The sequence below is a fragment of the Podarcis cretensis genome, assembly GCF_951804945.1.
Source record: "Podarcis cretensis genome assembly, chromosome: 10".
Classification (NCBI taxonomy): domain Eukaryota; kingdom Metazoa; phylum Chordata; class Lepidosauria; order Squamata; family Lacertidae; genus Podarcis; species Podarcis cretensis.
The window spans coordinates 44,895,416-44,907,621 of NC_137179.1; the positions used below are offsets into that span (position 1 = coordinate 44,895,416).

The 12,206-nt window shown below is 38.2% G+C and overlaps 1 protein-coding gene across 2 annotated transcripts in view; it reads right to left on the reverse strand.

Moving 5' to 3' along the window:
* TRHDE (thyrotropin releasing hormone degrading enzyme) overlaps window positions 1-12,206 on the reverse strand; it is a 201,101-nt gene that overhangs the window by 24,554 nt on the left and 164,341 nt on the right. For both annotated transcript variants that reach the window (XM_079993791.1, XM_079993790.1), the window contains 2 exons: window positions 2,115-2,248; window positions 1,954-2,009 (listed from right to left, as the gene is read on the reverse strand). In XM_079993791.1, coding sequence (XP_079849917.1) covers window positions 1,954-2,009; window positions 2,115-2,248 — 190 coding nt within the window. The remainder of the gene's footprint in view (window positions 1-1,953; window positions 2,010-2,114; window positions 2,249-12,206) is intronic.

A 12,206-nucleotide genomic window follows, 5' to 3' on the forward strand; every position in this document is an offset into this window, starting at 1 on the left:
GCTGCATTTCTAGTTCTGTGCTTTAAAGTTCTGTGTCCAAGTGTTATCTTTTCTCCCTGGCACTTTCCATGCAAAAACATGCTCTTTACCACTGGAAACCATTCCACAGGAAACCCAAATTGTCATTTGTTCCAATTCACCATTAAAGAGTGGGTTGACACGGAACAGGAAATTGTGGGGCAAAAGGTAAGTGTGGGTGAGCCCTTAATCCAGAAAAGATGGGGGTGATGGTTCCAAAACAGAGTGTTCTAGGCTATGTGAACATAACTGTAACCAGTGAGAGATCTCTAGCACCACAGGAACCTTTAGGGAACCTGAAGATGCTACTGAAAACAGTATTGCTACTGGGAAAATGATAAAAATACATACAATTCACTTCCTTTTTCATACACACACACACACACACACACACACACACACAAGGAATACACGGCATGTGTGTGATCATCAAATACTTTATCGTAGAAAGTACTGACCACCATTCACATTTAATTAGCATTTATTGAAAGGTCTACATTACCTTAGCTATATAACACACATAACTCCCATTCAAAAGTCCCTCACCTATCGTCAACAGACAATAAAGAACTCTGTATTGTGGCATGCAATAGCACTGAGAATATAGTACCTGTAGTCCACAGAGTCATATATGGCACTCTCATTCCTCCCAAAGTATACAAAACTCACTCTGCTGAATTTTTACAAGTGCTACAGTAAGAATTCCCCTTTCCTCCTCCCTGTGGCTGCCTGACAAAGTCTCCAACTTAGGAATGCTTGACTACTTCATTTGTACTGGAGCTTTTGAAACACCACAACCAGTGCTGGAATTGCATCCATGATTGAGGTGGTCCTCGGGACTTCTGAGACTTCCTTGGAGACAGCTCAGAAGCTGAGAACAGTGGGGAATGCACAACCTAGTACCTGACAGGAGTGGGGAGGCAGCAGCATATCTGAGTAATATTGCTATAGTTGTATTGGCTACCAATTTGGTCATGAGACAATTCATCCTGTTTTATAAAAAAATTTAGGACCTAGCTCAGAATTTCTCCATACTGAGAAATCAGGCCTGTGTCAAGAAAAATAATGATCTCTGCAGTAGCAAGCAAAATATGGCACTACTCTCTTTTTTTGCCAAATTTTTGAGAACCATTAATTTATGCAACCCATTTTGGATGTAGACAATAAATATACATATTATCATTCATATACACACACCCCACCCCACAATTTTAGTAATATAACAGTATTAGAATATATACAAAACTGAATCAAGCTTATGAACGTGTGATAAAACGTAAAAATATATAAATAGTAAATAAGATTATGAATATGAAATGTTTATTTAAATAATTACTTTCCATACTTAATATTATATATATTACATCAGCATATAATTGAACTCTGTTCCAGCTATTTATGACTGTTTTTACATATTCTATGAATGACTTCCATCTATTTACTACCCTTTTATACATGCCTTGCTTTCTTCTCATTATTCTTGAGGATTGTTTCTGCATTGGATAACCAAGTATCATAAAGCAGAGCAAGAAATATGTATGTCAGAGCAGGGAGGGGAAATCTGAAGCTTGAAGATTTTTATCATCAGAAATTATATACTGCACAAATATCATTTGGGGACAAAAAGTCGATCATTAGTGAAATGGGAACACGTTATTAATCTCCAATGTATTAAACTGACTTTAAAGGGAAATTAATCAAGCATCTATACACAGAAATACCCTGAGGCTTTTATCGATCAGGAATGAGGAAAGTGCAGCTGATGGTGTTTGTGCTTCGTCTCATGGAAAGACAGAAAATTGAAGAAAGCTGGGTGGGATTTGAAACACGTTTTAAAAGATAGGTTCAACCTTAAAGCACGCCTAGGCTAACCAGGCAAATATAGGAGTATTACAGGGAGGTGTATTAGAATAGATTATCTACAGAAAAACATACCTGGCTAAATTGAATGCATCATCGATCAAACCTGCACGATTACTGACAGAGATTACCTATGAGGGTAAAGGAGAAAAATTGAACACGTCAGGATAACACAAAAACAGCAGGGATTTCAGAAATCACAAAAATATTCAGGCAATATGATGAAATGGGCTTACCTTATGGTTCCTCATCAGTTGGTCAATTAATAATCTCCAATTTCTAATGTCATAGTTAACCCTAAAATAGCCAGTTTGATTGATGTTCCCCAGCAGCCAGTTTCCATCATGAAGGGAAGCAATCCTGTGATGCTCTGCAAAGAAAACACAGGGAGGGAGGGAGGAACTTAAAATTACTGGTTCAACATTTTATATTGTACCTAGAATATAATTTACCAGCTTTTTTCAGCACAGTAAAATGTTTTAATTTGAACAGGCTACTTTAATTTCTCTCATAAAACACTGTAAATGAAAAATTCCACTCTTTCAAGAGGACAGTTATTGATATTAATATCCAGATAGATATGGTTTGGGCTGACTATAAAAATGCTTTTCTAAATTTGCAATGGAAATATAGAATGCATTTAGTATATTTTTTCCCCTAGAAAAATCTGGTTATCATGGATGCTACTATCAAAAACTGAAGCCCAAATGCTAGTTCTCTCTAGACAACAAGATTTTAATAAACTCCAAACCAGGTAGCTGGCTTTAATTCGGCTTAGGACAAAATTCCTACATTCATCTCTGATGTGATAAATATGTTACAAGATAAAGCTCTACCTCATCAGTTTCATGTGGTGAATATTATTTTATAAATGCACCCTCAAATGGTGACAGCTAGTATTTATCACATCAGGAAGCTTGTTAGTTCTCAGTGTCTACCACTGAGGCGGCAAAGACCAACTGTTGCCACGACAGAGCTCATTCATGAAGAATGTTCACCACATGAAACTGATGGAGGAAAATTATATCATGATGACTTAATTGCATCCGAAGTGAATAAAGGAATTGAACCATAGTCACTAAATCGGCTGGACAATGCTTGCTTAATTCTAAATATCCGATTTGGTCAGGCTGGAATGCAAGGGAGAGGGAACCTTTATGACATATGGATTGCAAACAAAATGCAGTTTCGCTTGGAGTTGATTTGTTGCACCTCACCCACACTATATGCAGCCCAAGTATAAAGTCAGGCATAGACAAACTCAGCCCTCCAGATGTTTTGGGACTACAACTCCCATCATACGTAGCTAAAAGGACCGGTGGTCAGGGATGATGGGAATTGTAGTCTTAAAACATCTGGAGGGCCGAGTTTGCCTATGCCTGTATAAAGTGATAGGAGAACTATCAGGCCAAAGGCCCATTTAGTGCAAAATCCTGTACTCACAGTGACCAACCAAATGTTTATGGGAAGCCTGTGAGCAGGACCTCAACACAACAGCATTCCTCATTCCCGTAGTTTCCAGAAACTGGTATTCAGAAGCATACTGCATCTAACCATGGAGACAGAACATAGCTATCATGGCTGGAAGCCACTGAAAGCCTATCCTCCATGAATTTGTCTAATCCTCCCTTAAAGCCATCCAGGTTGGTGACAATCACTACACCTTAAACTCTGTGCTTATATGAATGAAATCTTTCTTTTGTCTGTCCTGAATCTTCCAACATTCAGTTTCACTGGATGGCCATGGGCTCCGATACTACGAGAGGAAGAAAAACAAATCTATATTCGCTTTTCCCACAGCATGCAGGTTCTCATACACCTCTATGATGTCCCCCTTTTTTTCTAAACTAAAAGTCCCATCTTTACCTCATGGGGAAGTTATTCCAGCCCTTTGATCATTCTGGTTGTGCATTTCTCAACCTTTCCCAGTTCTACAATATGCTTTTTCAGCTCAAGCAATCAGAACCGTACACAGTATTCCAAGTCTGGCCATACCATAGATTTATGTAATGGGGTTATGATATTGAAAGTTTTCTTTTCAGTGCCCACTCCTAATAATTTATAAAATGAAATTTCATTTTTTTCACAGCTGTTGCACACTGCTTCATCCAAATATTCATTGAGCTATTCCCAAAGTCTCTTTGGGGCATGCCCTTTGCCTTAATGGTTAACAAAAAGAGAGTGAAAAACAATCATACTACACATGGACTATTAAAGATGGTCAACACCATGATTTTATCCCTGCTTTATTTAAATTTCTGCTGCAGCTTCATAATTTCCCTTTCAGTGTTCTTTCACCCATGTTTTACTCGAACTTATGCTGTAGCTTAAAACCAACACTTTGCCCCTTTTAGTGGGGAACTTCACTGACAGAGAATTTCCCTTAACCCCCCCCCATCATTTACTGCACATGAATTTCCTCCTTTTTCATTTCTTTGTGCCCCCCCTCCTGTTTCATGCACCCTTTAGAACCTTTAGAAAAGGCCATTGAAAACAGTTTGATGCTGGACTAGCAGTAAAAATATAGTATATAGAGATATATAAAAGTGCAGATTCATTTATTAATTTGCTTTGTCAGTGCCCCCAGCTTTCTATGCATGTGTTTTCTATTGTTAAGTGTTTTCAAAATGCAGTAAACATTTTACACACATTAACTGATTCACTTTTGGAACTTTTAAGAAACCTACAAAGGGTTTTTAAAAATCTAAAAAGTCACCGTAATGTTAACAGAATCCAGTCAGAGCCTGGAGCAGTTCCAGGCCAGGTTTGATGGAAAAGACCAGGAGCCAATGTTACAGTCCAGACAAGGAGCACGTGAACAAACTTTTATTTTCATCCAGACCTATTCTTGCAGTTTAACAGAGTCCTAAAACAGCACTTGACCTAGAACCCCTTCTCAGAAACCCCAGAAGCCCAGATTTCCTCTTCTTTCACCAGAGTTCTACTTAGTTTTAACTTAAATGGATAGTAACATATCAACTAAGGCAGGCTGTAAATTGACATAATTAAGGCAGGATAAGATTATTCACACCTAGGTCTTGAGGCTGTTGAAGTGTGCTCCAGGTTGTTCTAAATAAAATGGTTTGGTCACCACCCTTTATGTAAAGAATACATCTTCATCGTTCTGCACTCAGGCATAAGAACATAGAATTGTAGAGTTGGGACTTCCGGAGGCGGCGCGAACGGCAATGGCGGTCCTTTTCCTTTAGTGAAAGGGAACTCTGCGGAGATCGGGTCTTCCGCTACGGCGAAGCGGAGACCCGCATCTGAAACCCACAGGCAGCAAGAGCCTGTGGTCCTGGGACTCGGCGGGCGCCAGGAGCGACCCTCAAAACATTGAAAAGACCCCGTAAGGAGCCTCGGATCGTGGAGGGGGTTGCGGCGCTGTGAGTCGATCGCTACTCTGCAGAGTGAAGCCGCGCAGCTGCTGCCGGTGAGCGCTGACCTTTTTTCCTTGAAACGTTTGGAACTGAAAAGCAACAACCCGTGAGTAAGGAAGGACTTTTTAAAATTGGAGTCTAAATTAATGGAAATTTGGCTGAAAGCGGAGAGATGTTAAAAGGAAGTCCGTCTTCCGCTGCTATTTAAATTTCAAAGCAAAAAGAGCTGGAGGAGTGGAGCCACTGTAGAGGTTTTTTAAACCATCTGATTTGAGCACCCATTGAAGCTGCTTTGAGACAAAGTAAAGATTTAACTTAATTACTGGATTTAACCTTTACTTGGACTGTGATAATCTTCTGCTATGGGAACTATAGATTTTGACTGAGAAGCCCAGGTACTTGAGCTGCCTGAACAGTAAAACTGTCAGTTTGCAGACTTGGCTATTGTGTATTTGGACTTGCAACACTTAGAGCATTTTAAGACTTGCTACTTTGAAACACCAGTTGACACTTGTCAGAAACAATGTTTTGCTGTCAATTCTAACTCTGCTAAGCACTAGCTACTGAAGGTCTATGGACATTAAATTTGACTTTATTGATTTTATTTTATTTGACTTCTTCTCTCAAGACATTGCAAGCTCCCTCTAGAGGATTCTGGACTTACAGCAGTGACATTATTCTACTTTCTCTTTCCTTTCCTCCTATACGATTGTTTACTCTTGGGCTGTAGCATTCTCATGGGAACAACTCAGCTTGACCTTGACTGTTAGATAAAGTTGGAATGAGTGGCACAAGAAAAAGGGGAGCAAGAACTAGACAAACAACTTTAACCTCAGCATTACAGACACGTAGATCATCTGTACCTACTCTGCCGGTAGCAGGGGAGGAAGAAATTGTATCTACTCTGCCGTTGGCAGGGGAAGAAGAAGAAACTGAGCAGTTACAGTTAGAAGATATGGCCTCAGGAGCAACTGCTTCAATCCTAGAGAAAATTTATGAAAAATTGGAATCCTTGGATAAAAGAGTAGAATCTCTGGACAAGAAAGCGGATGAACAAACAGCTAAAATTGATCAAAATACAGCTTGTCTAAACAGAATAACTGGACAGGTGGCACAGAACGTACAAGCAATTGGGCAGTTAACTGAGGCCTCTGAAGAGAATCGTAAATTGGCTGAGGCTACCAGCCAAAAAGTTGAAAAATTAGAACAAGAGGTAAAACCATTATGTAAACAAGTTGGAGAACATCAGATGTATTTGTCTATGATAGAACTGCGGAACCGGGAAAATAATTTAAGATTAAGGTCAATACCAGAAGCTGAAGAAGAAAACCTAGCTGAGTTCCTGACCAAAGAATTTTCCAAGTTCTGGTCTATACAGGAAGAAAAGGATTTTAAAATTGTATCGGCTTTCAGACTTGGAAGATTTGCAAAGAAAGATAAGCCCAGAGATTGCTTGATAACTTTGAGATCGAAGGAGGAAAGGGACAAGATTTTGGGATTACACTACGAAAAGTCACTGGACATTTTGGATAGAAGAGCAGAAATTTACAAAGATATCCCGAAACAACTGCTGGACCTTAGATCCGCCTATCTTGAATTGGTGAGACTGTTAAGGAGTAATTCAATCATTTTCAGGTGGGAATTTCCTCAGGGATTATCCTTCACCTTCAGAGGGAAGAAAGTCAAGATTAAAACATTTGAAGATAGAGATAAATTTTTGATTGCTTATGGAGAGGACCTTCAGAAAGGAATCGAAACACCCTTGGGGCCTGGAGCATCTGCTGTACCTTCTCCCTTGGAACCTGAAGATCCAGAGAAAAAGATACCACCCCCTGAGAAATAACAGATTTGCTCAGGATGTCTCTGCAACTGTTGAGCTGGAATATTAATGGGTGCAACTCTCCGGAAAAAAGGAGGAAATTATTTCATATATTGAAAAAAGAACAATTGGACATTATCTGCCTGCAAGAAACACATGTGACAAGGCTCCATAGAAAAGTGCTAATAAATAAAAGATTAGGCCAAGAATTTATATCTTCGGACCGAGTGAAGAAAAGAGGAGTGGTGATCTATGCAAAGGAGAGCCTATCACCTAAATTTTTATTTAAAGATGAGCAAGGAAGAATTTTGGCAATAGAGATACATTATCAAGGAGAGAAGTTTTTGATACTAGGAATTTATGCACCAAATGAAGGGAAATCGGAATTTTATAAGAAGTTGCATGAGAATGTCCTGGACTATCTGGACTATGACAACATCATTATGATGGGAGATATGAATGGCGTGGTATCAACCAACATGGATAAGTCACAAAATCAAAATCTTACAAAAGATGGAAGACTACCAAAGACCTTTTTTGAACTAACTGACAACATGGACTTGATTGACATTTGGAGGACAAATAACTCCTTGGGAAGAGAAGGAACATTCTTTTCTGAAGCCCAACTGACATGGACGAGAATCAACCAAATATGGATATCTAGAGGTCTGGCACCTAAGACTGGAAAGGTGGAAAAGGTATTTAAGTATACCTTCCCTAAGAAACCAGAGGCCTTCCTTTTGGGCATTGTTGACCAGAGGGTGCTAAGGAATGACCGAACATTTTTTATGTATGCAACAACAGCAGCAAGGATACTCGTTGCTAAGCATTGGAAAACCCAAGATCTACCCACACTGGAAGAATGGCAGATGCAACTGATAGACTATATGGAACTGGCTGAGATGACTGGCAGAATCCGAGACCTGGGAGAGGAGACGGTGGAAGAAGATTGGAAGAAATTTAAGGACTATTTGCAAAAATATTGTAAACTGTATGAATGTTAAGGAGGATGCTTGATCACAAACAACTTGGCACCATTGAATTAGATAAACTGAACTATGAAGATAAGCTAAATTTAGGAAAAAATCAACTTTTAGATAATGATTAGGCTAAACTAAAAAGTTTTAAAAAGTCAAATGAATATATCTAAAATTCAAGATATAACATTGGAAAATTAGATAAGGTGGGGACAAGGTGATAAATTGCTGAATTAATTTTTATATTTTGGAACGTAGGAGAGGGAGATGTGAGGAAGTCCAAAAAGGATAAGAAAATATGTTATGAAATGTGATATTTTTTGTATGTTTTGTTTATTATGTTATAATTTAAAAAAAACTATTAATAAATATTATATATATATATAAAAATAGAACTGTAGAGTTGGAAGGAACCAAGAGGGTCAACTAGTCCCACCCTGCAATGCTGGAATCTTTTGCCTAATGTCAAACCCACAACTCTGAGATTCAGTGTCTCATACTCTACCAAATGAACTATCCCGGTTGTCTCCCCACACCAAACTGTCTACAACCATCAGTACTCTTATATAATAAATTATTCCAGGTCAAATCAATCTGCAAGCACTATTTCCATCAGCATCTGTATCAACAAGTTGCCAGATTCATAGGATCTGAAAATAAACACATGTCCCAGCATGCCTTTCTATAAAGTCACTCCCTCTTCTTTTTTAGCATAATTAATTATCCTATTTAGCCCATCAAGCTTTTAATGAGTGGTAACTGCTTCAGGATTGGAAAACACTTCTTTTTTTTAAGTAATCTTTATGATCCTCTTTCCCTTCAAAGCCCCCCACCAAAAATGATGTAAGTAAACACACACACACACACACACACACACACACACACACACTATTGTCTGGGGGTGCTCACCTACACAAATAGGCACTTCAGTAAAATTTAAATTCAGTAAATCAAATAAAAATAGGCAAACAGCTAATTGGGGAAGACAAACAGTGTCTTGGAGCTTAGTTTAAAAGTACAACATGTCTGTGAGATGGGAAAGCATGTGTTGTTTTTTTAAAAAAATGGGGGGTGGGATTATTTTTTAAAAAATGCTTGACATTCTGCAAGATCCAATTCGAAATATTGCAACAAATGACACCTCACCCCCAAAAATTAGCCTACTGAAATAGAGAAAATAGGAGTGGGACAGTATCCAGAAGTAGATTTTTGTATGGAAAGACAGTGAACTTTGCTCAGTTCTGGAACTCAGAAAAAATCCATGGCTCCAGAATTCTTTCATTCTAGGTGCTTGTCTTATATACTAGGCTTCAGTAAAATCTTTCTTTCTGATTTTTTTAAAAAAGTAGATTCTACAAGCCTGAAGTCTGCCCACCTCCCTTCCAGTCCTTTACCGAGAAATGAATATGGCATAATGACAGTTGTATGCATATAACCTTTGTAGATTAGATCAACTGAATATTGGCCACAAACTATCTAGAGTCTAGCTACCTAGATTCCAGACTATTTTCATACATGTTATAAAGTAGTATGAAAACCTGCCAGTCAGAGATGACAGCTTCAAAACACCTATTTCATCACTACACATTTCTTTGATAAAGGAAAGCTACAGCAGTATCTTTAAAGAAAAGAAAAAGAAAAGTGTTTCTGTTATCATGGTTTTCAGTAAGTTTTCAGTACAATCACAATCCATTATTATTTTTTAGATAAGGGCATGATTATTTTGACCTTTTCCTACAAAGGAGAGTAGGAATCTTTTCATGTTATTCTAGTTCAAATAAGTAGGAGGTTATTGTAAAGGTTGTCTGATGAATGTTCTTCACAAAGTTCTATATAATTTACTAGAATTTTATGTCTGAGCCTTTCTCAACATTTCTATAGATCGCACTTTCTTTACCAATGCCTCTCTGGTGTGCTTACTTCATTGAAATCATGTGCAATTTCTCTAATTATCAGAAATATTTACTGAAAAGTCATGTTGGCAACAAAAGAAGGTAGAAGCTCATTTTATCAAAAAATAATATTTATCCTATGCATAGAATTGTTGCAAGATATAAATATCTAATATTGGTGACTAACTTTTCTTTGTTATTTTTGTTTGTTCAGAATATGGAGGGTGGTTTTAGAGTATTGTCTGAAACTTCGTTTATCAGGACATGAATTTGGGTCCATTTGTGCTTGCAAAAAACATGCATTCTAGAATACATGGGCATATAGCTTAGTCGTTTTCTAGCAGGCAAACACCTTCCAGAAGTGTATGGAACAAAATGACTAGTATTTTGGATATTGGAAGGACAAATGCTTGCCGTTACATTTGATAAGCAGCTGACCTACCACTCTTCATTGTACAGGGACAACTCTGTAAACATTAGGATTGTGCATAAACTCTTAGCAACAAAGCTGTTTTTTGAATTTCCACAATCCAACCCTACTCATCTCCCTTACAAATGTAAGATGTTACATTGTATGTAATTCATACAAAACTGTTGTTGTAGGCTTCATGAAATGTAACACTGAGAACCCTACATGTGTGTAATTAAGTTACTGCATGAGAAATATTTTACTAACCCTTTCGTGCAGCGCTTCATGATATCCATATGGTTCAGGAGGACCCCCTGACTCTCAGCATAGGCACCTGCAACCTTCCGCTCCAACCTATAGTAATTTACTCTTTGGTCAGTTGATACATGTACAGTGTAAGTGCACGCACATTTACTCAGGAGTAGCTCCCACTATGTTCAGGGGGGCTTAATTCCTAGTAAACATACATTTAGGATTAGTGTTAAAACTACTATAAAAAACGCTGTAAGGTAAGTGTAAATATAATTTATGCATTTTGAGTTCACTACACACTGATGCAGTGGTGTACAATACTCTCTGTTTAAAATGAATCTAGCCTTTCAAGTAGTAAACACATACAGTTGTACCTTGGTTCTCAAAGTTGAACATTTTGGCTCCCGAATGATTGAAAACCAGAAGTGATTGTTCCGGTTTTCGAACATTCTTTGGAACCTGAATGTCCGGCATGGCTTCCTATTGGCTGTTGCAAGAGCTTCCTGCAGCCAACCAGAAGCCGCTCTTTAGTTCCCAAACATTTTGGAAGTCGAACAGACTTCCAGAACGGATTCCATTCGACTTCCAAGGTTATTTATTAGTTATTTATTGCATTCAGGGGGGATTCTGATTGATAAAAATCTTACGGAAGAGAAGATGCTCTTTCACAAGATTGGGTTTCAATCACCCGTCTATCAAAACCCACAAAGGGAATGTTTCCTTACGCCTTTTCACTCATTACCTAATTAAATAAAGCTGGGGGCAGGGAGTAGAGTGGGGGTAATGAAAAACTGTGGCAATAGGAAGCTCAAAGGAGGTAGAGTTTGAGCATGATCCCCTGATGTCAAAAGGCCTTTCATTATTATTTTTTTAATAATTTTTATTTGTTTTTCAAACAGATAACAAAAACAATACAAAACAATATAACTTCAAACTCATCATTTCATACCCTTCTTTCTTTTGACTTCCCCATACCTCCCCATCCCTGCATCCTTGTTTGATGGTTCTTTAGCAACCCTTAGGTCCATTATCTTAATTCCCTTTCATAAAGATTCCTTTAGTTTTTTTTGATTACCGCTGCAATTCTTTACCTCTTACCCCCTGACATCTTAACATTCCTCAATTTTACAATTATTTTTAAGATATATTTTAAATTTCTTCCAGTCCTCTTCCACTGTCTCTTTCCCCTGGTCACGGATTCTGCCCGTCATCTCGGCCAGTCCCATAAAGTCAATCACCTTTGTTTGCCATTCTTCCAGAGTAGGTAGTTCTTGCGTCTTCCAATACTTTGCCAGTAGAATTCTTGCTGCTGTAGTGGCGTACATAAAGAAAATCCTATCCTTCCTTAACACCACTTGGCCAACCATGCCCAAGAGGAAAGCCTCTGGTTTCTTAGGAAAAGTCCACTTAAGGACCTTCTTAATTTCATTATAGATCATTTCCCAGAAAGCTTTAACCTTTGGGCAGGTCCACCAAAGGTGGTAGAAAGTGCCTTCAGTCTCATTACATTTCCAACACTTATTATTAGGCAAATGGTAAATTTTTGCAAGCTTGACTGGGGTCATGTACCACCGATAGATCATTTTCATAATATTTTCT